The sequence below is a fragment of the Lactuca serriola genome, chromosome 2 (genome assembly GCF_051521515.1).
Source record: "Lactuca serriola cultivar US96UC23 chromosome 2, Lser_US96UC23_V15, whole genome shotgun sequence".
Taxonomy (NCBI): Eukaryota; Viridiplantae; Streptophyta; class Magnoliopsida; order Asterales; family Asteraceae; genus Lactuca; species Lactuca serriola.
In genome coordinates this window covers 222426770-222452413 of record NC_136409.1, presented here as the reverse complement: position 1 = coordinate 222452413, position 25644 = coordinate 222426770, and the positions used below count along the sequence as shown (strand labels likewise).

The 25644-nt window shown below is 30.6% G+C and overlaps 2 protein-coding genes and 2 non-coding genes across 4 annotated transcripts; 3 read left to right on the top strand and 1 right to left on the bottom strand.

Moving 5' to 3' along the window:
• Window positions 1–601: 601 nt before the first annotated feature.
• On the bottom strand, window positions 602–2408 carry LOC145090108 (uncharacterized). The gene is made up of 4 exons (XM_079028452.1): window positions 1791–2408; window positions 1574–1686; window positions 1133–1462; window positions 602–680 (listed from the first exon to the last, which is right to left on the bottom strand). The coding sequence occupies exons 1-4, from the start codon at window positions 2406–2408 to the stop codon at window positions 602–604; spliced, it is 1140 nt and encodes a 379-aa protein (XP_078884578.1).
• Window positions 2409–12435: 10027 nt separating this feature from the next.
• LOC145088659 (uncharacterized) lies at window positions 12436–15116 on the top strand. Its single transcript, XM_079027038.1, has 2 exons — window positions 12436–12697; window positions 13236–15116. The coding sequence occupies exon 2, from the start codon at window positions 13373–13375 to the stop codon at window positions 14981–14983; it is 1611 nt and encodes a 536-aa protein (XP_078883164.1). The 5' UTR covers window positions 12436–12697; window positions 13236–13372; the 3' UTR covers window positions 14984–15116.
• A 6135-nt stretch (window positions 15117–21251) lies between these two features.
• On the top strand, window positions 21252–21322 carry TRNAG-GCC (transfer RNA glycine (anticodon GCC)). The gene has a single exon. It is a non-coding gene; the product is annotated as a tRNA-Gly (tRNA).
• Window positions 21323–21327: 5 nt separating this feature from the next.
• Window positions 21328–21412, top strand: LOC145090993 (small nucleolar RNA snoR114). Its single transcript, XR_013701910.1, has one exon. It is a non-coding gene; the product is annotated as a small nucleolar RNA snoR114 (small nucleolar RNA).
• Window positions 21413–25644: the final 4232 nt, after the last annotated feature.

Genomic DNA, 25644 nt, shown 5'->3' with positions numbered 1-25644 from the left:
TGTGATTCCATGGATGAAATGATATCTACTCAATTCCACCTAAGTTGGTACTTGAAAGTGTTAACAAGCTCTAACACTTTCCATTCACCACAATAATTAACCAAAACAAGCTCTTTGATTAATCCTAACCTTACTACCTAATCTAAACAAGCTCTTAGAATTAGATTGGAAGATTGCATGAAGCTTTATGTGAATGTTCCCAACAACACCCAATACTCCTCATAAGCTCGGGAGTGTAAAAGTGTATGTGAATAAGATTTACACTAAATCCATTCAATGGAAATCAATTTAGTGTTTGTTACTTAGTTCAATTCACAAAACAATTACGGATTTTGCAATTTGATAACTTGAATGACCTAACCCTAATTCAAATGGCCAATAAGAATCACAATTAGAATCAAACATTCAATTGAAACAAAATCAAATTCACTAGGTAGGAATTAGAAGCAAACATCAAATCACATGATTGAAATCACAACTAAAAAGTCAAGATATGAAGTTGGAGAAACTAGGGTTCTAGCCACTCATGACTAGAACAAGATCACAAATCTAGAAAATGAAATTAAAGTTCTTACAAAATGAAATCAAATGTTCCCAAGTGTTAATCAACTCCAAAATCCTCTAGAAAATCGCCTTCTTTGCTCCCAAAATCAACACCTTGGTAAAAAGTTGGTTCCCCCCTTTAAGAATGGTGAAAAACTGCTTTAAAACCCACGTTTACGTTTACACGGCCCGTGTAAATTAACATTGTCATTTACACGGCCCGCGTAAACGCAAAAATATACTGCGCATAAATCTACGTTTACACGGCCCGTGTAAACGCAAGGCTTCCATTTACACGGCCGTGTAAACGTCTGTAAAGCCAAAATCTTCGTTTCTTTGATATATTGCTCCTCGGTGCTCCGCAAGTCCTGAAATTTTGTCCGCAACTTTTATTTACCTCCTCCAACAATATCCTTCCTCCAAAAGTCCCTGAAATATCACAAAAGTATTTGAATGAAATTGCCTCATGAAAAATCCCGAAAACGTGCAAAATGCATGAGTTTAAGCCTATATGCAATGTACTTTTATAAAATAAAGCTACAAAATGGGTACATGAAATGCACCTAACAGTAAGTAAGATTTCACAAACTTCAATTTTGAAAAACTCCTTTCTGCAGATGCAACTGTTACTGGAATAGTTAACAATATTCTATATGCAATGCTTGCATTTGGGAAATAATCAAGTTCTTTCAAAAACTTCAAAACATCTATAGGGTTGCTAAACTCATTGGTTTCCAATGTCTCAAATAATTTCAACTCCGTATAAAGTTCATCGGCATCAATATCCGATCTTTCTTCAAACTTGAGTGCTTTTTCAAGACGATGACAATACGACTTAAGATCTTTATCTTCAATTCCCCTCAAATTATGTGGAAATAAAAAACCAAATACTCTGTCATACTCTTTGAATTGTTCAAATCTTGTCTCAAGAGAAGAAATAGCTTGATCAACAATGAATTAGAAATAATTGACTCTAAAGTTCTCTTCAGGTGTAAATGAAACTTCTTCGCTAGTTGAACTCTCATCAAACCTTCTTTTCCTTTCAATCAAACGCTTTTGTGGAAATATTGGATCAATACCCATTTCAATAGCAATCTCCTTAGCTTCAACAATCGCTTTTGAAAAACCAGTTTCTCTATAATTCTTGAAGTACCCAATCAATTTTTTTTAATTTCTGTAATAGCTTTATCAAGATGCATATCCTTTGATTGTAACTTCTTACTCAAAATATTCACATGGTTTAGTACTTCATACCAAATAACAGTTGATACGAAAAATTCAAAGTCACCAAGTTCTTTTTCTGCTAGTGAAGTTGCTTCACTTGCAATCGCAACATCATTATCTTTTTCTCCAACTTGAAGTAAAGCTTCCCGTACATCCACAAGTTGAAGTTTAATAGCCTTTACACTCTCAACCCGACTTTCCCAACGAGTTTGACACAATGATTTAAGACTCCAAGCTTTAACATTATCTTTCAAAATTTCCCACCTCTTAGTAGAATTTGCAAAGATAGTATAAATGCGTTTGATGAATCCAAAAAAGTTCTTTCCTTTAACACACTTGTTAGCCATATCACATAATGTTAGATTAAGAGAATGGCAACCACAAGGAGTGTAAAATGCTCTAGGATTTATATCTAAAAATCTCTTTTGCACCCCTTGGTGTTTTCCTTTCATGTTTGCTCCATTATTATAGCCTTGACCACGCATATCATCAATTTCAAGACCAAGAGACTTTAACTCCTCAAGTGTAATATCAAATAGTCCTTTTCCAGAGGTATCATCAACATTCAAAAAACCTAAAAAGGACTCCTCAACAGTAACAAAATTATATGATAACGTCAAATACCTCACTATTATAGTCATCTGTTCCTGGTGACTTGAATCGGGAGTACAATCAAGTATGATTGAGTAGTACTTTGCTTCCTTTATCTTCTTGATAAGTTCTTTTTTAATTTCTTAAGCTAGCAAAGATATTGTGTTCGTTTTGGATTAAGTGGCCAAGATAATTCACATGAAGCCCATCACTTGTGATCCGCCGCACATGCTCTTTGATAACCGGGTCAAACTCTTCCAACATTTCAATGACACCCAAAAAATTTCCGTTACCTATTAAATAAAATTAACAAATAAGAAGTGAAATCAATCATAATAATTAACAAAAAGGTATTTGTTGGAATCAGAACAAAAAAATTACAATTTATAGTTACCTTTTTGATACAACTTTTCATTGGATCCACGAAATGCTAAATTATGTTTAGCAAGAAATTTCACTACTGCAATGATTCTCAAAAGGACTTGTTTCCACTAATCTCTTTCTTTCTTGAATTGCTCGTATTGAACTTTATCAATTGTTTCATTTAAGTTCAGTCTTTTACGCATATCAAACCACTTATTCCTATTTGTAAGATGATCCAATGAAATTTCGTGTTCTTTAACCCTAGTGGTGACATGGTGCCAATATGCATAACCATCACCATCCAATTTACCTTTTGAAATCCCTTTTCTAAACACTTTACAACAGAAACAAAATACTTTGTCTAGCTCTTTTGAATATACTAGCCATTCTCTATCACACTTCTCTAAATTTGGTAAAGTTCTTGTATATAAAACTGCAGAAAACCGTCTACCAAATTTATCGTAGGGACCATACATAATATTACTATCTCTTTTAGGGCATTTCTGGACCAAAAATTTAATCTCCTCAGAATTAAGTTTTTCTGACCTTCTTGGATCATATATATCAACAAGCTCTTTAACGGGCTCTCGCTCTTCTGCCTCTTCTACTTCTATATGCTCTTGCTCTTCAACATGCTCTTCAATGTGCTCTTCAACATGCTCTTCAATGTGCTCTTCAATATGTTCTTCAACATGTTCTTTAATAGGTTGTCTATGGATAAACTTATCTAGAGCACCGGTGTCAGCCTTTCTCTTTTCTTCATCTAGTTTTCCTTTTTTACGTTTTTGACTACCAGATGGTTGTTTATACTTCATATCTACAATTTTACAACAATAAACATAATTTGATAAACAATTATACAATAAACAATTCATTGATTTCATTTATACAATAAACATAATCTCATAATTTAATTTCTGATTCTAATAATATATTTCAAAATCATTCATTGATTTCATTTAACATTGTGAATCATTCAATCAATTTCAATATGATAATATGACATAATGACAATATGTCATAGTGATAAACAAATAAACAATTAAAAATTCATTAATCACATTCAAGAATCTGAAAATTAAATAGTTTATCTAAACAAATAAACAATTACACAAGAATTTGAAAAACTGATAATACATTCAAGTTTTCAACTGATTGTCTAACACTCTAAGTCTCTAATCGTGATTGACCCTAACCTAGAATTAGAAACTGATGTATTGATATTCAATGGAGGATGATTGTTGATTATTGGCTTATTGCACGTTGTGTGCCTATGTCGATGTCGCTATGACGCTAACCTGATGGGCGATTGTTGATGCTGTGATGCACTGCCCCTTTCGTTTCCCACTTTCCCTGCCCTGATTCGGTGATTCCACAATTGCTGCAATGACTTTTTTTTTTAAGGAGAACGACTTAACGAGCAAGATGAATCGATGATGAATTGAACAATGATTGATCGCTTGCTGCTGCGCTAATTCGCTTTAAGTTTCACGCCTGATTTCCGATTCTGAAATTCCGATGGTGTTGGATTGCTTGGGCCTGACGAATTCACTGATATACTATAATTTTTTTTTGGGCCCCTTAAAATTTTGGGCCCTGTTCCATTGCCCATATGGCACCTACTCTAAACTGGCCATGCTATTTGATCACTATTGGTTTTTATTTATTTATTTATTTATTTTATTTTTTTAATTATTGCTTGTTAATACTTAAAGCTATTGAATGTTTGTTAATACTTAATAGTGATTTTTTTCTTCATTTTTTTTATTGTTCCATGATTCCATGATAGGTTTTTTTTATTGTTTCAAACTTTCAATATTATAAAGGATTAGTAATGACATAAGTGTGACAATATATGATATAAGACATCGTCGGGTACAATTATACGAATTTTTTTTTGCAACATTTCGATCCGATCCGAACACGTAACTAGTATTTTTGATTTTTAAAATTTTTTTTATTAGTTTTATTAAAATAGTGAACCATGTGGTTTTACGTTTTAGAATCGCCACTATTTATAAACACCCTATAATTTTGTTATTTCATGAACTTTCTCTTTGCAAAACTCCATCTTTACGTTTGTACTACTCCAGTCCACATGTTGCCAAATTGTAGGAAAAAGCCGGCAATCTTTACAAACTTGGCAAATCTTGTAGGTTTTCTTCATATATTAAAGGTAAACCCCACCCTATAATATATATTGATTTGTAAATAAATGTCAATAATGTTGTTGTTAATGAGATATAGAACCTTGTGGACTTTATAAAGCAATAATGTTATTATTAATGAGATATAAATATGGATAACATTATTATTTAATAATGAGATATAAAACGCTCTACACTTTCAGTTAGATTATTAAAAAGGGAAAGTGCCCAATAGCTACATCCGTCCGAACTCAACACAATCTATGTTTTATAGTAAGCGAATGTCCGCGTGTTGCGCAGAAACATCTGTATAGGTGAAATCTTTACAAATATATGTTATTTTTAAATATGACAATTATGTTGTTAAATTTAATATAATAATTCGTATACTAAGTTGATATAATATATTGATTATTTTGAATTATATAATAATATATAAATATATTAAAACTGCATAATCTCAATTTTTTGAATGACCTCTACCCACGGGTTACTCATGAATAAAATTAAATATAATATATGGTTTAATGTTATTTATAGTTATTGTTATTTTTAATTAATTTTTTAAAATTTATTTGCTTAACGTTTTAATTTCTATCATTGTAATTATTTAAAACATCTAATAATTTTTTTTTATTTTAAAGGTAACAATGTAATCATTTATATAGAGTTATTTTTATATATTGTTATTGTAAATTATTTTAAGCTACTTATTTTAAAACTTTTAACGATTACAAAAATACATTTAGGAAATATTTTAGTTAAATTAATATTAAAATTTAGTTTTTGTATTTAGCACTACAATTTATCACTTTTAATTATTCACAAAATATTCTTTGGGTTTTTAAGTTGAACTGAAATTTATATTGAAGTTGACCCTATAATGTTATATTTAAATTAACAATTTAAATATTTTGTTCAAACTGTTCAAAAGTTATAGCTTTAAACTGATAATGATTTGCATACAACAACATATTAAATTTAATAAATTAAGTAGAATATGTTAAAAGTTAAAGACATAGCTTTATAAGTAGAAGTGAAACTATTATTTTAATATTGAAATTTAGTTTATTTATGATTACACTTTAGGTTTGATATTTATTTAACATTATTAACCAAATTATGATCATTATTAAAAAGACACTACAGTTTATCACTTTTAACAATTTATATAATATTCTCCGGGTTGTTTAAGTTGAACTAAAATTTATATTTAAGTTGATCTTGTAAGGTTATATTTTAATTAACAGTTAAAGTATTTTATACAAAATTTTCAAAATCTGTAGCTTTAAAATGATAATGGTTTACATACAACAACATGTTAGACCTAATAAATTAAGTATAATATGTTAAAAGTTAAAAACACAACTTTATAAGTATAAGAAAATATATATTTTTAATATTGAAATTTAGTTTATAATCATTATTAGAAAGAAATTGAAAAGTAATGAGAGTTTCAAATGAATGTGGTGAAAGAAAAAAAGAATGAGAGTTTTAAATGAATGTGGTGAAAGGAAAAATGCTTCCTTTATAAGTATATAATGATAATGATAATGATTTTTATGTGACTTGATCAAAATTCACATGTAAAATATCAACTTTGTATGGTTTTTGTTTCAAAAGCCCGAAGTTACCTAAAGGAAAGTATATTAGAAATAAAATGGGTCCGGACATAAATAGTAAATTATATTTTACACTATAAAAATAATGTAAAAATAGAATTTGATTGGAGATTCTCCTAGTTCTCTAATATTGGGTAGAATTTAGGGAATGACTGGGTTTTATAATCCTTTTAGTTGCAAGGTTAGGGTTATGAATTTGATGCACTTGGATTGGTGACGATCAACTTGAAAAGCATGTAGGCGGTTCTAACAAGATATCACAGCTCTAGGTTAAAACCTTACTGTTGACCATAACCCACAATCGCCTCCCTCAACCTTCGACGACATTCTCTAATAGTCGTCAGAGGTGTCTTCATTATGCTCAATATTTCTCTCTGTCTCTCCCTCTCTCTGTCTGTCTCTCTCTCTCTCTATATATATATGTATAGGCTTAGGTTATTTTGTTTTTACTAAGTATTGTGTGCCAGAATGCACAGATCTGGACCAATGGATGAAATTAATCAATGAACATGATTTGAGAGTGTATGATATTACAATGGGGTAACATGTAGCGTATAATCACACAATTTTAAGCAAAAGGGTATTTTGGACAATTAACTACATTTATAAAAGGAGATTTTCGGATTTTTAGGGATGATTAATTATCCTAACTTAAAAAAATCTAAATTTTTTAATTAATTCAATTTCAAATTTTTACCGATTTTATTCTGTCAGAATATTTTTTGTTAGAATGATGCTCTTTTAGAATTTTATTCTAATAGAATATTATTGAAGAATAACATAATTTTTGAATAAGATGTTGAAAAATAACAAACATTCTAATATATTCTTATACATCCGAACTTAAATACAAATTCATACATATTCTTATAGACTAAAATATTTATACATTTTAATATAATTATACATATTCTAAAAGAATATCAAGGTCTTCAACGCCTTCTTCCAGCCATTCCTATCACAAATACAACAAAAACTAATAATTGTTAAAAACATGTTACTTGCAATTAACTATCACTTAGTATATTCTGGTAGAATACATAGAATATGACAGAATACATATAATACATTCTGGCAGAATACATCGATTTTATTCCAGTAGAATACATTCTGATAGAATATATAGAATACATTCAAAAGTATTGTATTTACTGCTAGTAATTCTGGCAGAATGCATACCACAAGGTTAAATTTTTAAAATTCTCTTTCAGACATTTCAACAAACACTTGTTAGACATTATCATCAAACAAGCCAAAAACCATATTTGATTTACTTGCAATAGTTTACCTATAAACATAATTTCCAGCAACGTGATTTAGAGCAAATAAAAGTTCTAAGATTTAGCAGACCCTTAGAGCAAATAAAGATTATCCTAATGTCACCACAAAATCATCAATTAGAAATCATATAAGAATCATCAACTCTCACCACACGATCCTTCTTAGTAATTATATCAAACACTTGGAATGCATCATTTGGTGCTTAAATCATACAATAAAAACCACACAGGTCTAGCCGTTTTTACTAAAAAGTAAGATGATACAAAGATAAACACCTAAATTTAATATCAATTTCAGCCCAAAAATGTTTGCGCCTCTATAGAACAAGATATGTAAAAGGAAAACAAAACTTAGATCAATATAGAAATAGAAGAAGTAAAGGGAAAAGAACATAATAGAAACACGAACCATGTCTCATAAAGGAGCATCCATCTTTCTTGTAGATCCCATATAACACCCCCGTTAGTATTTTCTGCAACAACGGAGTCATATCAAACGTTTACTCCTAGAAACCATAATTATTAATAAATTAATCAATCCTAAATATAAAAATTAGGGCAAAATTCAACGATACAAATAGATTACCTCTGCTCTTCGTATATTGATATTATCTTGAACTTTTTAAGGATTTTGATTTACTATTGAAATCAATGAAGAATAAATGGCTTTTAATAATCGTTCCAATGAAATTGAGATATCCAAGAAATCAAACTGTGCGAAATCTGATCACTATCGTCTCCTCGTCTTCTGCTCTTGGGCACTGAGATTTGATTTTGCCGCCTTTATCACCTCTCACAAACATTTTTTGTGCGCCAATGTCCAATCCCAACTAATACGACAATGGCGGACCTATTCCGACAATGAATAATAGTGTCCGACGGTGGAGAAGGGGGAGGAAGAGGCGGCAATGGTGATATGACGTAGGTGATGATGAAGAACGTGATGAGGGAGGTCGACGGCTAATAGGGTTTTTAAACTGATTTCTCTAATTTTTAAGGGATATTAAATGTTTTAAATCTTTACCATAATTAATTCTAGTCAAGATTACTATCATACCCTCACTTATTTAATAAATTAATAAATTAATTGCTAATTTGTGATTGGTGCATTTAGACACACAATATTTATTAAAAACATTTGAACCTATATATATATATATATATATATATATATATATATATATATATATATATATATATATATATATTCCTCCTAAATAATAAAGCAACCACCAACACCAAACTAGAGCTCTTTCATTGACTTCTTTTACTGCCTCGGCTGCTCTGTCTCCTCCTCGGATGGCCCCTCCCTTCGAGTCTTTTGTCTCCTCTTTGGTTGACCTATTCTTCTCTGAAATCTCTTTTTAGAGTCAGCCTCTTCCGATGTTGTTGCCGTCTCCTTCCAATGACACCTTCTCCACCAGGCAGCCTCTTTCTCTTTCTTTCTCTCTCTCTCTCTCTCTCTCTCTCTGGAACTAAAGCCCTCTTTCTTTCTCGCTGTCTTTCTTTGGCCTCCTCTGTTGGCGGTTCCATGATCGTTGTCCTCACTCCTCTTTTCTATTACAACGAAACCGCTTCTGGCCCCACTTCTTTTCTCTTCTTCTCCAACGAGTAATCATTTTAGACACCATCGTCAAGGCTCCTGCCATTCTCGTTGCCGATGCCTTCATCTATGCTTTCATGTTTTGTTCTTTTGTTTATTTTTCTAGTTTAATCGTCCGATGTTAGTGATCTGGGCTAGGCTAATACCTATTATTTAGGTTAGACCAAAAGTCTATTTTTATATTCCTATTTATATAAAGTTAAATTTTGTTTATGAATCGAACAATGTATTTTCTAAAGCAAATGGGAAATAGTTCCGGAGAAGAATTACTACTGTTTAAATGAAAGGTTTAAATGAAAGGCACTTTTCCATAAGAAGCAGTTAAAGAAATTTGCAAGTTTCATTGTTCTAGGACCAATACTTATTAACTTTTCAATTATATTATTTTCTTAAGAGTGTTTCTATTAAAATATTGTTTCAGATATAAATAAACTTATCATGGGCGGCTCAACCATTTTAGGGACTCTAAGCAAGGCAAAAATTTGAGGCTCTTTAGCTTTTACTATACTCGGATATCAAAAACAAATGAGATGAATATGTCGCAGAAAATAGAATCGGTTGAAGAAGGCAATGTCGTTTCAGTTTCATGAATGCAACGATAGTTGATTTATTCTTCAATTTCATTTATTTTGTGGTTACCGGATTGGATTTTTTAATGGACTAAACTTTTGGATTTTAAAAAATATGGCGCCCTTAGAATTAGGGGCTCTAAGCCCTAGCTTAAAAAGCCTCTACATAAGAGTGGCCCCCAAAATTAATGTGTCATGCGTAGGTGAATGTAGATCGTACTTTAAAGGAGCCAACACTCTCGTCGAGAGGAGAAAGGGCAAACAACCGTTTCTATTTGCAATTTAGTTGGCGTGGATTTCATTTAACTTTCAATATTGTTGAGCATAACAACTATATATAATTACATACATGGGTAGATTTGACCCCTTTTATTTACTTATTTATTTATTTTTTAAATTATATCACCTTGACTAAGTTAAATGACTTCACTATATATACGAGTAAAATATGTCGAACGAGTCGAAAATCGTCCGATATAATATTATTTAAAAACAAGATTATGATTTGTAACTAGTTAATTATGTATCCTTTGTCATTATGTTTGGCATATTGATTATTTTATTAAAAATAGATTTAATAAAAATATCAACTAATTTTGACTTGTTACTTGGAAACATTACACCTTCCTATTTAAAACAATTACTTGTTTTAATATTACAAACTTTTTCACGATAAAATTTAATTCTTAAAAAGATAATATATTATTTGATTTGTACATATTTATTAACTAAGTATTTTTTGTCTATATTTTTCCATTTAATTTGTTTAACGGTATATATTTAGTCTTTATGACCAACTACTCTAGTTAAGCAAAAAATGATTTAATATGATATAATTCTTATTTTGTACATATTTAGTCTTTAATATATATTTTTTTGCACTTTTAGTCCTTATTTTTTTTTGTTACAAAATAAGTCATTTTTGTACACATTCAATACTTATGAACGATTTATTTAAGTTTTTTTCACGATGTCCTATATGAGACGATCATTAATGAGGTGTGTAGGGTTGTTGATGATTATGGCCACCGTGACATTGGCTATTTGATTTCTTAGGTCTTGTGTTCTAAACATCGTAACTTTTTCATCCGATCTCAAATTTTAACGATATTTATATCCACATGTTTATATTTGAGTATACTATTTCGTTTAGATTACTTCTATTAAAAATAACATATTTTTACTTATGATTTTATAAAAAAACGTTGATACATACATTTATAAAGAACGCATGTATATAAATAACATAAGTAAAAATATATTACTTTTTAATGAGAGTAATCTAAATAAAAATTATAGTAGACTCAAATAAGAACGCGCATATATAAAGATTTTTAAAATCAGAGATCATATGAAAAAGTTACAGCGTTCAAAACACAAGACCCAAGCAACCAAGTAGCCGATGACGCGGTGAGTATAAGCATCAACAGTCCCAAACACATCATTAATGATTGTCCCACGTAGGATACCGTGAGAAAAACTTAAAGAAACCGGTCATAGGTACTGAATACATACAAAAATAACAAGGACTTATTTGCAAAAAATATCAAGGATTAAACGTACAAAAAAAATTAAGTACTAAATGTGTACAAAATGAGAAATATATTATCTTATTAAATCATTTTTCTGGCTTACCTGAAGTAGCCGACCATAAGGACTGAATGTGTACAGTTAAACACGTTGGAGATGCACATGTGGACAAAAAAAATTCAGTAACCAAAATGTATACAAATCGATATATATATATATATATATATATATATATATATATATATATATATATATATATATATATATATATATATGTTTTAAAGTAATTATCCATAAAATTTATGAATAACATTAAGAGATAATGACATAAAGGCCATTAAGTTTGACAAATACATATGGATTTATCCTTTTATGAAATTTAGGTTCACAAAAATTGAATGTGTGATTTTAATTTTTTTTTATCTTTTTGTGTGGTAAAACCAAATATTTTTATAAAACTTAAGGACTTTAATAAACCATAAAATCAAACTTAAGAGATTTTATGAACCAGAAAAAAGTAAAATCGAATATTTCTTCCAAATGTAAGTGCTCTAATGAAGTAGAAATACACAAAAAAGGTAAAAAAAAAAAATGGCAACTGTCCGATTTTAATGAGCCTAAAATCCATAAAAAAATTAAAGTTATACATTTATGACAAAATTAAAGATTTTATATTATTATATATGATATTAATAGAATAATCTCTTTACTTTCCAAAAGAGAGAGCAATTTATGAATATCGAAAATATCTTATCGGTTGCTTCTAAAATATTTTGTAGGCAAAATAAAACAATGAACAAACTTAATTCTATTTAAAAAGGGTCTCGGGATCATTTATAACGATAAGAGGGAGTAGTATGTATATACGAAAAGTCAGAGGACTGCTTCTGTACATTTTTAGTAAAGGAAGGAAAAGAATTGCCGTTTTATAAAGCAACGCCGCTGGACAGCGGAGAATAGGTTTATTGTTTGTGCCGGTTTTTGGTTTGCGGTCGTTAATCGGTCAAGCTAAGCGGCTTCGCATTGACCGAACCGAATAATTCAATCCACCAGCTGAGCTGCCTGCTATTCGCAGATTTTTTTTTCTAGTGGAACACAAAAGAACCTTCTTCCCTTCATTTCATCTGCTTTTGAGCCTCTTTTCCTCCGTTTAAGGATTCTCAATAACTCTAAAGTTGTTACCACGGGAGGGTAAGATGAATTCGAACTAGGTTTTCAGCTACAGGTACATATTTTTCTCAAAAGCATTTTCAGATCTTAGCTTTGTTCGTACGGTTTTAAGATTCTTCAGTTTTCACGCTTTTTGATGATATACGCGTTGACTGCTTTAAGTTTCTCGATTTCACTTTTTTGAACTCTTGAGGTTTTAGGTAGATGTTGTTGATCAGTTCTTATTTTGCAAGTTTAAGTCCTTTAACAACTCAAATTTGGCTTAATTTGACAACTTAGCTTGAGTTTAGGTTTTGAGAGAACAGACGAACATTACAGCTGTACAATGTTCTTACGATATTGATCTTTTTGCCTTTCGTTTGAAGTTAGCTCTATTATTAATTACAGTTAGATTTGTGTTCGTTTGCTTATCTCGTGCATAGCTGATGCAATTACATTTTGCTTTACCAAAAGGGATGCACTTAGTCAAAAGTAACACTGCTCAATGTCGATAGTCAATTAGTCATGTGAAATAGATATCTATATTCTTTTAATTGAAGGCGTTGGTTATTTAGGTTAACTTTTGATCAATTTTTTCTCATAAACTTGCTTAGTTCTCTTGGATTTGAAGTTCGAAGCTAGTTCTCCATGCCTATTCATCGCTGCCACCATTGCTCTTGTTATTAAAGGAAGATAATCCAATTCCAAGAGCAATTAACAGCTGAAAAGATATTAGAACTACTACACTACAATGACTTCAAATGATAATGATGGAGTTGAAGAAGAGAAATCAAACGGATGTAGAGTCAAACCTATAGTCAATCTTCACATTGAAACCTCTCGCAGGGGACTTCTAAGGGATGAAGGTTCTCAAACTCGGGGGGATAGTACTGCTACAACTCCTACTCCTCTAACCAATAGAACCCCAAGTTTCCTTGTATTTGGCAATTTAGGTACTCCAACTGCAAAATTCCAAAGAATTGCCCAAGAAAGAGACGATTTCTCACGCACAGTTCCCTCCAGTGCAAGTCAAGCAATTCGTGATCGCTTCACTCGAGTCTTCTCCAAAAAAATTGACTGGATTTCCCTCCAAAAATTAGCAAAAGAATGGATAAGAAACCCCATGAACATGGTTCTCTTAATCTGGATCATAGTTGTTGCTGTCTCAGGTGCAATCCTGTTTCTTGTCATGACAGGTATGTTAAACCACGTCCTTCCAAGAAAGACTCAAAGAGACGCTTGGTTTGAAGTCAACAACCAAATCTTAAATGCCCTTTTTACCCTCATGTGTCTTTACCAACATCCCCAAAGGCTTTACCACCTTGTACTCCTCATAAGATGGAAACCAGAAGACATTTCAAAATTAAGAAAATTATACTGCAAAGATGGAACGTATAAACCTCATGAATGGGCCCACATGTTGGTTGTTGTCTTGTTACTTAACCTAAACTGTTTCGCACAGTACGCGTTATGTGGTCTCAATGTCGGGTACAGGAGATCAGAAAGACCAGCAATCGGAGTCGGAATCACCATTTCCGTAGCAATCGGCGCTCCCGCAATCGCTGGTGTGTATTCCGTCGTGAGCCCCCTCGGAAAGGAATACGATTCCGCTCCTTCCGATGAAGAATCACAACTTAAACCGGAAAGCAACCGAGGGAAGTCTTTCGAAAGAAGATTCTCATTCACCCCAAAAGACGAGAGCACAATCGAAACTAGTCCGAAATGGAGCGGGGGTATTTTCGACTTTTGGCAAGATATCTCATTAGCATACCTCTCGTTGTTTTGTAGTTTTTGTGTTTTCGGATGGAATATGGAGCGACTTGGATTTGGAAACATGTATGTTCATATCGCGACATTTCTTTTGTTTTGTTTGGCGCCTTTTTGGATTTTTAATTTGGCTGCGATAAATATCGATAATGAGACAGCTAGAGAGGCATTGGGGATTACGGGGATATTTCTGTGTGTGTTTGGGTTGCTTTATGGTGGGTTTTGGAGGATTCAAATGAGAAAAAGATTCAATCTGCCGCCTTCTGATTCCTGTTGTGGGAAACCTGCTGTTACTGATTGTGCATTGTGGCTTTTCTGTTGCTGGTGTACGCTTGCTCAGGAAGTCCGGACTGGAAACATGTATGACATTAAAGAGGATAAGTTTTATAAGAAACCCGGGGAGGAGGTAGCCGTTCCGATTCCGTTATCAACTCTGCCACGGGAACAGGAATCTGGATTCCATTCCGGTCCCAGTTCTCCACCTCAGAATAGCTCTGCCAGGCAGCCATCAGATGTGGAGGATTCGCATGCGAGAGGTAAAGATGTAACTCTGGAACCACCGATTCCATCTTTAATACATAGAGAAGACAATTGAGAATATTAAAATTTTAATATCATTCGAGGTGTATGTATATGAGATCTTTTTTTTTTTTTTTTTTTTTTAAATATTTTCTGCTGTGTAAATTTCATCTTTTTTCTAGCATTTCCTTTTGTTTGTTGTATCTTAAGTTTTGAAGGATGTTTAATTTCCGAAAGTTCTGTCTAATCGATAAAATGGTGAAAACTAGAAAGTGTTTTTCTGTAATTTTCCTATCATAATTAGTAATTTTGTTAATATAATAGAGTTCTTGGATGTTGATTAGTAGCAAGGAAGTGAAAGGGTTTTAGGGAGGAACAAAATTGTAGACTCCAACCCAAGCCGATATAATTATAATCTAGTGTTATATCTTAACCTAATAACTGTCTGTCAAATGATATCAAATAAAGTGACGTCGATTAATTACATGTAAGAAGTTTATGTTGATTGTTTCTTAATAATCAATATCCTATAATCTTTCTAATCAATTCAAACACAAATTCATCTACCACATAAGAGATTGAAATACTTGATTGATAATCGATCTCCAAAGAGCTGTTTGATGTTGAAGGATGAGTTATTGATTCCCATTATCACACATCCAAATCGATGTAGGATTGCACAAACAAACTCGTTCCTGTTCTTGGGGGATTGCTTCTGGAAAACGTGATAGAAAGAGAAAAACCCAAGCTTATTTATTTTTGTGCATATGTATGGATGTCTAAAACAAAATCATATTACCCTATACTCGTAGTTGTCAACTCTTTTTAGGTTCTAGATTTTGGAGCCATTTTCTGACTCTCTCTCACCCATATGACTTTGAGGCGATTTTTATTTGAAGGTTTTTATTGGGAATCACTTGAGAATCATTTGGAAACATTTTTCTTTTAACTATAACGGGATTTAATCTTGTAATTTCCATTTATAGACTTCGAATTTCATGCTTTAGCCATTTCCGGCTAAAAAACTTTCTATTATGATTTCTAGACAATTGTGTTAATGTATTTAATCATATGATTTGATGTTTTGTTCGTATTCTATCTAGCAATTGTAATTTCGTTTTAATCTCATGTTTAATTTAATTTTGGTTCATGTTAGCCACTAGAATTAGGGTTAGTTCATTCTTGTTATTCAATTTATGGAATCTGTAATTGTTTTATGAATTGAAATTTAAAGTACAAGCATCAAATTGGTTCTATGATGGGATTAACTTTGGTGTAAACTAAAATTACATATTTTTACACTTCCAAACTTATTAGTTGTATCCATTGTTGGAAAAATTCACACAAATCTTAATGTGGTTTTTCAATATAATTCTAAGAGCTTGCTTAGATTAGGTTAGTAATTTAGGGTTAGTTCAAAGAACTTATTTTGATTAAACACTTTGGTGAATAGAAAATGCTAGAGCTTGTTAGTATTGGATTATGTGTCTAAACCAATAACTAAATTAGTATAATCTTGAATTATTAACAAAGTCCTTTTGGGTTGTCTTCAAACCTAGTAACTGACTGGAATGCTTTTTGGAAAGAGAGATTGGTTTATTAATTTATTATATAGTTAATAAATTAATTAGAAATCAAAATAAATGATTTATTAATATATTATGAGAATAATATATTAATTAGAAATGATATTATTTAATTAAGAATTGATCAGAAATTAATTGGATTAATTAAAAGCGAAAGGACTAAAGGTAACAATGTTCAAAAGTTGAACATCGACCAATTCCAGAACCTCCCTAGGAGGGGATGAAAGTCTAGATGGTTATAGGGTTTCTAGAGGTATTCTTGAGCACTAAAGAAGCTTGGAATGTCTTAGGGAGGAAGCAATGGGAAAATGGTTATCTAAAAGGAAACTTGTCTTATCCTTAGCCTCCCTATCACCTATACAAACCCCTTGGGTTATGATTTTTGAAATTTACCTCATTTCAAAGAGAATTTCGAAAATTCCCTTCCTCCTACTTTCTTTTCATTAGCCTCCAACTTGCTAGGGTTTGAGTGTGAGTCATTAAAGACACGAGACTTCTGGTGCTTGCTTTCTGAAGACCAACAAGGAATGATTACTAGTTTATTTGCTATAATAAACTAAGGTAAGTATTTTCTAATAACACTTTACAAATTTTAAAAATAGCAACATACTTTTAGGGTTCTTAATATTCAATAGTTGCTTGCAAATCATAGTGAAAACATAAACCTTTTAGGGTGCATGTGAACTTAAGGTTTATGTTTTTCCGCCAAAATAAGTGTTATTAACATATAAAACCCATTAGTTATTGCTTTCAAATATAGATTATTACTTCATTTTGTGATTGAATTGCATGATACAAGAGTTTGCTACATGATCGAAACTCTTTTTATTATTAAATTTCAAATCTTTAATTGCATGTGTTTAATGTTCATTTATGCAAATTCAAACAAATCCCCCTTTTTTGTGACTCAAGTACCTTATGCAAATTGATATAAGCATTTGTCTCATGTCTTTCTGGATCAACCCTGATTGTCTTGTACTACTTTTTAGTACAAAGTAATAGTGTTTTTGAAGTTCATTTTGTATCCCTCTATTTGTTGGCTCTGACAGCCTAACAAATACAAAGTACAAACTTGAGCATACATGAGGCTTCCAACTACAGAAGCATAAGGTATCAATCTCATTTGCTCTTTATCTACCTCTGTTTTTGGACATGAAAAGAAACGGAAACGTCTCTTATAACTACAAGATCGAATTGGGGGGGGGGGGGGGGGGAACATTAATGCATTTTATAGCATTCAAGAACATGTTCAATATAAGCCTTTTGAGACAATCATAATGTTCCATGGGCCCGATCTCGGTGTATTTCAACATTGATCACATAAGAGGCTTCGCCGAGTTCTTTCATGTCAAAATGGCACGAAAGCAATCGCTTTGACTCGTGCCTAAAATTTAAATTGTTACTTGCAAAATAATGTCATCAAAGTATGACAAAGTTGCTCCCGCTCATTTTAAGGGAGTATACTGTCCACTCGATTCTTATTGAAGTCATTCTTTTTCACGACTTTATCAAATTTCAAATACCATTGTAGGATGCTTATTGTAACGGATATATTTATTTCTTCAGTTTACATACCAAATGCTCTTTACCCTTAGGCTTAAAACTTTCCGGTTGGGTCATGAACATATCTTCATATAGGTGTCATTTGACTTTTGTTTTCTTGGATTTTGAGCTATTATTTAGGCAATCGACCATATCGAGATGGAATTGAGAAAACTTTTCTCTCAAGATATTTTTTTAAGTTAATAGTTGATATGATTTTGGTTAGTATGTTTCCTTTTAGTTGAATTTGTGAATTAAATTACAATTATGTGTTCTTTAAAATTGTTTTTGTTAGAAAGTTAAAATGGTAATTTCTTTATCTGATCAACTTTACCAAATAACATTGAATGATTTATGTCTCTTAATCATTCAATAGTGAATTATTTAGTTTCTACCGAACAACCCTTTAAAAAGTTATAAGCATAAATACAAAGACAACATACAACAAAATTCATAAACGAACCAGGACACAAAACCAATTTGGGGTAAAAAACACGACCCGAAACATAAGCATACAAAAGCCTACCTAGACATATACAATCCTACCTATGCACAAAAAATCCTACCTAAGCACACAAAATCCCACCTACTGTCACAAAATCTTACCAAATGTCACAAAATATGGTCCGGGCATTTTACATGGTCAACCTTAATCAAATCCGACTACTTCAGGAAATAATTTAAAAAAAAATAAAAATTTAGGATATTACAAATGCAGAAAAAACGATTTTTTTTATTTAAAAATAATATAAAATTAACCATCTCTAAAATTGGTTAAATGATTGATTGATTCTGATAACCATGGTTGTCAAAATCGCGATCCTGATCGTAGGATCGTACGATCCTATAATCCTAGGTATGAAAACGATCCAGATCGTAAAATGATCGTATTTGGGGTAGGATCGCAGGTAAGATCGTAAGATCGTAGGATCGAGATCCGATCCGATCCGATCTTACCTTCCTTTGATTTTTTTTTCAAATGAAATTTTTTTACCACTTTATGTTTTTTACTCTTTACCAATTTACCATTTATCATTTTGTATTGTATCTTATGACTAATATTTTGTAAATTTTATAACTTTTGAATGAAAAATTGAATGTTTGAAATATTTTTCATGATTAAAAATTATAAATTAAAATTATATTTTATTTAGTGGGATCTTAGGATCCCGATCCCGATCTTGCAAACCCAAAAACGATCTTAGGTAGGATCCCGATCTTGACAACCTTGCTGATAACCATATAATTTGGGTTACTCTCGCGATCAAGAAACACCGCACCAGGGGTGCGGGAAAGGAAAGGCGGGAAGAAGGTGGGGGAAGGGAGTCCCGCACTCTCTCTCTCTCCTTGTGAGTGACTGAATTTTTTTTTTTGAGCTGCAAGTTTTAACGAGAGGAAGAAGATGAAAGCTTCTGAAAATGACATATTTGGCCCCTATGTTTTGGTCTTATGACAGAATACACCCAACTTTAAAATCTCTTCACAAAAATAATTTTCAAAAATTACAAAATAGACCCTACACTTTTAATTTTCTACTAATTTAAATATTAGGTTTAATGTAATTTTTATTTTAATTAATTAAATGCTTTTTATTTTTAATTAAATTTTATGTTTACTATTAATTTAAAAATTATAAATCAAAAAAAAAATTATTTTAAAAAAAAAGTGAGGGAAACCATTCCCAACCATTCATTGGGTTTTAGGTGAGGAAAAGAAAAATAAGGAAAAAATGAGTATGACCCACAAAATATGAGGGAAGCTTCCCTCCCATTCCCTCCGGTCTTAATGGGGAAAAATGATAAGATGAGCATGATGATTAATAACCAATTGTATCCATTACATCTCTCTTTACAAGGTGTTTGTATCACCTGTGCTTCTACTAATGACTCAAAAGTAGTGGAAATCTTTATCATTTATTAATAAGTTTTATCTGAATCGACATGTTTGTAATTATTATATTGATACAAAATCTATCCTAAACAAGAAATAAATTGGAACTTATTGGTGGGTATGTGTATTAAATAAGATACTTTTTGGAGGAATTGGAAAATTTGTAAGGTGTAATAATGTATATCACTCACTTAATAAAATACTTAGGCATAAGTTCCCCAAGTCATCAAACAAATACATTTGTGTATTAGACGTGACAACTTCAACTTATTTAATTACTAGATGTGAGACCCATGTATTACATGGGTTTAATAAAAAAACAAATATAAAAGTTTAACAATTTGAAAAGTTTGAATTTATAAAAAAAAAAAATGAATTATTAAAATTAATGAGACTTTAATGTATTAAATACATTATATATATAAACTCTTTCTAATAAATAGTTTACATATATGTTACATTACACATTAAATGTGGAATTTTAATTTAATAAAATAAAAATACAATAAAATGACAAGTGGAAAATAGAAATTTTAAAAATTCTAGAAAATGTCATGTGTCCAAATGAATGAGAAGAAGACATGTGACAAAAAAACCTTCATTTATTATAGTAGATACATGTGTCTATTTGAGTTTAATTTTATCATCAACAAATCAAATTAGTAAAAAAAAATAACTAAGAGACAATATTGTACTACAATGATTCTTGTAAACATCTATTATAATAAATAAAAATCTTTTGCCACATGTCACATTTTCATTCATTTTGTCACATGTAATTTTGTGGTAATTTTAAATTAATTTTTATTCCACATGTCATTTTATGGTTTTTCCATTTTATTAAATTCTACATAATATTAAATGTAATAATAAATTCATATCACTTTTATTTATGAGCTTTCATTCTAATTTCAAAATTACCAAGTTAAAGTTTTATTAATTTCTTTTATTTATTTATCTAAATTATTTCTTTAAATTTAAAAGAGAAAAAAAAAAACACTTTGAATTTTTATAATTTAATATATTTTTAAAAAATTTTCTTTTAGATTCAAACTTCTTAAATGTTTAGAACTTTATATTTAAATTTTATTTTAAATAAACTCATATAATACATGAGTCTCACAACTAATACACAAAAATATAACTTAAAAATAAAATATCGAATGCCTAGTACACATAATTTTTTAAATCGTTTTAGTTACATAGAAGGAAACTTTTAAATTTATCTGTTTGAAATCATTTTATTTAGCCAAGGATTTCCTGTTTTTTATTATAAAATGGAATTTAGCTACGTTATAAAGCACCTGGGGCAAAGTTTAAACAAAAGCACCAGTGGTCTAGTGGTAGAATAGTACCCTGCCACGGTACAGACCCGGGTTCGATTCCCGGCTGGTGCAACTCAATGCAATGATGAGTTATTTGTGCTACTTGTGATGTTGGTTCATCACAGCATTTCGATAGTTCGAATTAGAAGCGCATCTGAGCATTTATTTTTTGTTTTTGTTAGTTTCCACCATTTAAAAGTTTATGAAAATTTAGCCACAATATATTCGTTATGTTTTCTAAATGTAAACTGTTAGTATTAAACGAAGAACCCAACGCTCATTCCTATGTTAAATAACTGGGTAGTGTAATCTAACTTTATTATAAATTTCAAGATAAAACTTGATTATGTTCTCGCCTAAAAATATACAAACACCTCCACTTGTTGATGTATTTGCTCGATTTATGTGAAAGAAATTGTGTATTAAGAGAACTAAAATCGTTGATATCATGGTTCAAACAAAATAACTGTCCACATGTTTCTTTTCTAAGATGATTTAGAGGTAAAAAGTCACTATCACATGTAATTTAAAACCTATCATATGGGGCCACTTTTCAGAAACATTTCTTTTGGGTAACTAAGAATAATTTGGTATTTATGTTACTTTTATTACAAATTAAGTCATATAAACAGTGCACTTATTATTATTATTATTATTATTATTATTATTATTATTATTATTATTATTATTATAAATGATTAAATGGGGATAGGAAGTTGCAACTTGAATAAACACTAAGGAGTTGTTTGTTTTTTGGAAAAAAAAACTCTTCAGACCTCTTATTACTGCGCGCCGCAGCACACGCGCAACACTTTTCATCTCGCAGCTGTTTGTTTTTTTAGAAGTCTTCAGAGTCAAAAACCTCCGCGCGTGCTCTGTTTGGCGCAGCCTTGTACTGCCTCTTCCAACCTCTTCTAACCTCTTCTTTTTTTTTTCTTGCTGAAATTTTTATTATGTTGTTGAAATTTTATTTCATTTTATTTCATTTTTTTTCGTTTTTTTTTGTTTATTCTTGTATATATATATATATATATATATATATATATATATATATATATATATATTGAATAACGATAGATTTTTGATGAAATATCATTATTTTTTATTAAATATCTTTATTTTTTTTTGTTGAAATATCATTATTTTTTATTGAAGTATCATTAATTCTTGCCAACATGTTATACATTATTAAATTTTCCGTATTAAAAAACTATTTTTGATTTATAAAATTAGTTTATTTTAATTTTTTAATATCTGCAGCAGTATACAGATGTTAAAAAAGCAAACACGCTTCTTATTACAGTCTGCAGCCGTTTGATCCATCTCTTCTACTACAGAGGGTTGCAGAGATGATCCGTAGACTTTATGAATTTTTGCTTCAGAAAATCAAACAACACCTAAAACACCAAATATTTCTTCTCCTTAATGTGGTTGCTCATGTGTTACTTGTCGACATTTTGTCTTGTTTGTAAAATACATATCAAAATCTATTTGTAAGATGATCATAAACAGTATTGGTAAAAAACAATAATTTAGATTAATTTGACATCTTGGATTATTTCTATAATCAAACAAAAATGACAACTACCAAACTACAAACTATGTTTGAAAATATAATTTGAGTTTTTATGTTTACTTGTTAGAAACATTTTTAATCTCATAAGTGATTTGATTAATTACAATCTAATTAATTTTTTGTAGTCTCATTTCTCCATCAATAGTCATATCAATGATAACAAAATCAATACATTCCTTAAAGGATACATTATTATTCATTTTCAAAATAACAGACGTTGAACATTTAGTTAAAAATTGCAAACTCATCAATAATCATATCAATGATAACAAAATCAATACATTCCTCAAACGATACATTATTATTCATTTTCAAAATAACAGACGTGGAACCTTTAGTTAAAAATTGGAAGTTTGCAAATGCATAACCTTTGGTCTCCAAATCAGTAGACATGAAATAGTATGTTTATACGATGCCATCCAAATTAGCTGATGTAAAACCTTTGGTCTCTAAATTAGTAAATATGAAACCAATTATGATCTAATTTCATCCAAGTCAGCAGATGTAGACATAAAATTGTGTGGTCCTTAAATTAACATACAATTAACATACACGTAACTACTTCTGATATAATTTCATCCAAGTTAAATAAAACAAATAAAATCTAATTTTTAGCTTCCTCTACCAAGAACACCAAAAGCAATTAAGATTAAAGAACAACAAAAAATAATAATCTAAAACAATATAAACAAAAAAAATATCAATTACGAGGTTTTGTTCGAAATTTTTTTTTATCTATTGTCGGTAGATAATTGACAACCTATTAAAAGGGCAAGAACTAAAAAATATAGAAAATATAAGGATTTTTTTAAATAAAAAAAAGTTTAGATTTAAACCATAAATATCTTACTTAAGGTGTTTTATATAATTAACGCGTAAATTTATGTTTCATATGTTACAAATTTAGATAAACACATTGGAAAGAGAAGCCTCAAAGTCTTATAAGATAATCATCAAATTGAAAAAAAATGTTATATCTTTCTAATATAGAAATAGTATGTTTCTAATGTGGAAATGGTATGTGGCGTGTTGGTGACTTCTTTATAAAATTTGGATATTCTATTCATCCATTCCATCGTGCGAAAAGTAAGTCATCAAATCTGGCTTTCCACAACATGATTGTGGCCGATGACATTATTTAAAAAGCTAAATCTGTTATATGTATGTGCTTATTTCTATGGTAAATGTCTGAAAAAAATACAATTTTTTATGGGAATATCCGAAAAATCATTATATTAACTTTAGAATTCTTTCATAGCATCTATACATATGAGAAAACCCTCCCATATATTGGAAAACTCCGTATATTAATCTTGTGACTATTTGAAGTCTTCTATTATATAAATCATTCGCAAAATTATTTGAAATGTTCTTAATACCAAATAGCACAGCATATTATAGATATTTTATTTATAAATCACAACATATTATATATATATATATATATATATATATATATATATATATATATATATATATATATATATATATATATATATATATATATATATATATACTGTTTTTCTTTTTACATCCACCCTTTTTGTATCTGATAATGTAATTTTAAAATATAAATTGCATAATGATTAAATATATATGCTGTTTTTCTTTTTACATCCACCCTTTTTGAAAATATTGTATCACTTGTATTTATTTTTAGAACAAATTACGCGAATGGTCCTTTAGGTTTTGGATTTTTCCATAATGTAGTCCCTACGGTACTCTTTTCCCTCAAATAGTACCTACGGACCATAAGTTGCATGCGTTTGGTCCCCGAGTTGGATTTCCGTCCATTCCACGTTAAGTTGCCCCCATGTGACTTGCACATGAGGGTATTTATGTCATTTTAGCCTAAAGGACGTTTTCTGAACATATAATTTAATGCCTATATTACTTCTTCTTGTTCTTCCTCCTAATTCAATCGATCACTACTACTGTTAGAGAAAGAAAGCTTTGGAAAATGCCGATATGTGCTTGTGGAAATCGTGATCTAGCCATCGTTACTTCCTGGTCAGATCGCAACCCTGGAAGGCGATTTTGGTCTTGTCTTCGTAATGAGAGAAGGTGTGGTTGGATTGGGTGGTTTGATGAGCCCATGTGCCCTAGATCAGTGGAAGTGACACCTGGGTTAATCAGGTCTATGAACAAGCTACACTGCAAGCTAGGATGTATAAGTTAATCATTCTCTTCAGTTGGGGTCTTTTTGCAATTCGTTACTTGAAGCATGGTTGAAGTTGCCTCTGAATGTGGTGTCTGAATGCAAGAAGTAGTGTCGTAGTCATAGGGTTAATGTATTGGTGGTCTTATTTTGAGTCTGAAGACAGGAAATTATAGCATGGCTTATGTAGTGTTTGTGTCTTTTTTGAGTTTGACCGCAGGAAATTATGTTCTGGTTAATGTTGTCTTAATGTTATAGTCTTTGTGTAATCAAATGGTTTAATTTCAGAACAAGGTTATTGTGTCATGACTTTGTGTAATCAAATATTATTTGACAAGAACACCAATTCAACATGCATGACCATACACTATGAATATCACAAACTATCCTTAAGGTTTTAAAGCTTTCCCTAAAATGGTCCTTATTAAACCTTTTTTTGCACGAGTGATCCTTATGAGAAAACATTACACACAAATGGTCCTTACAGTTAGCCACGTTAGTTTTTCTATTAAGTTCTATGAAAAGACCTTTTTACCCCCACTTTTACTGTACCTCTCTCTCTCTCTCTCTCCAAGATTCACCTTCCCCGTCTTTTATTCTTCTTCTTCTTCCAAAAAAAAACACACAAACATGCAGTTTTTGAAATTAAAACACACACTT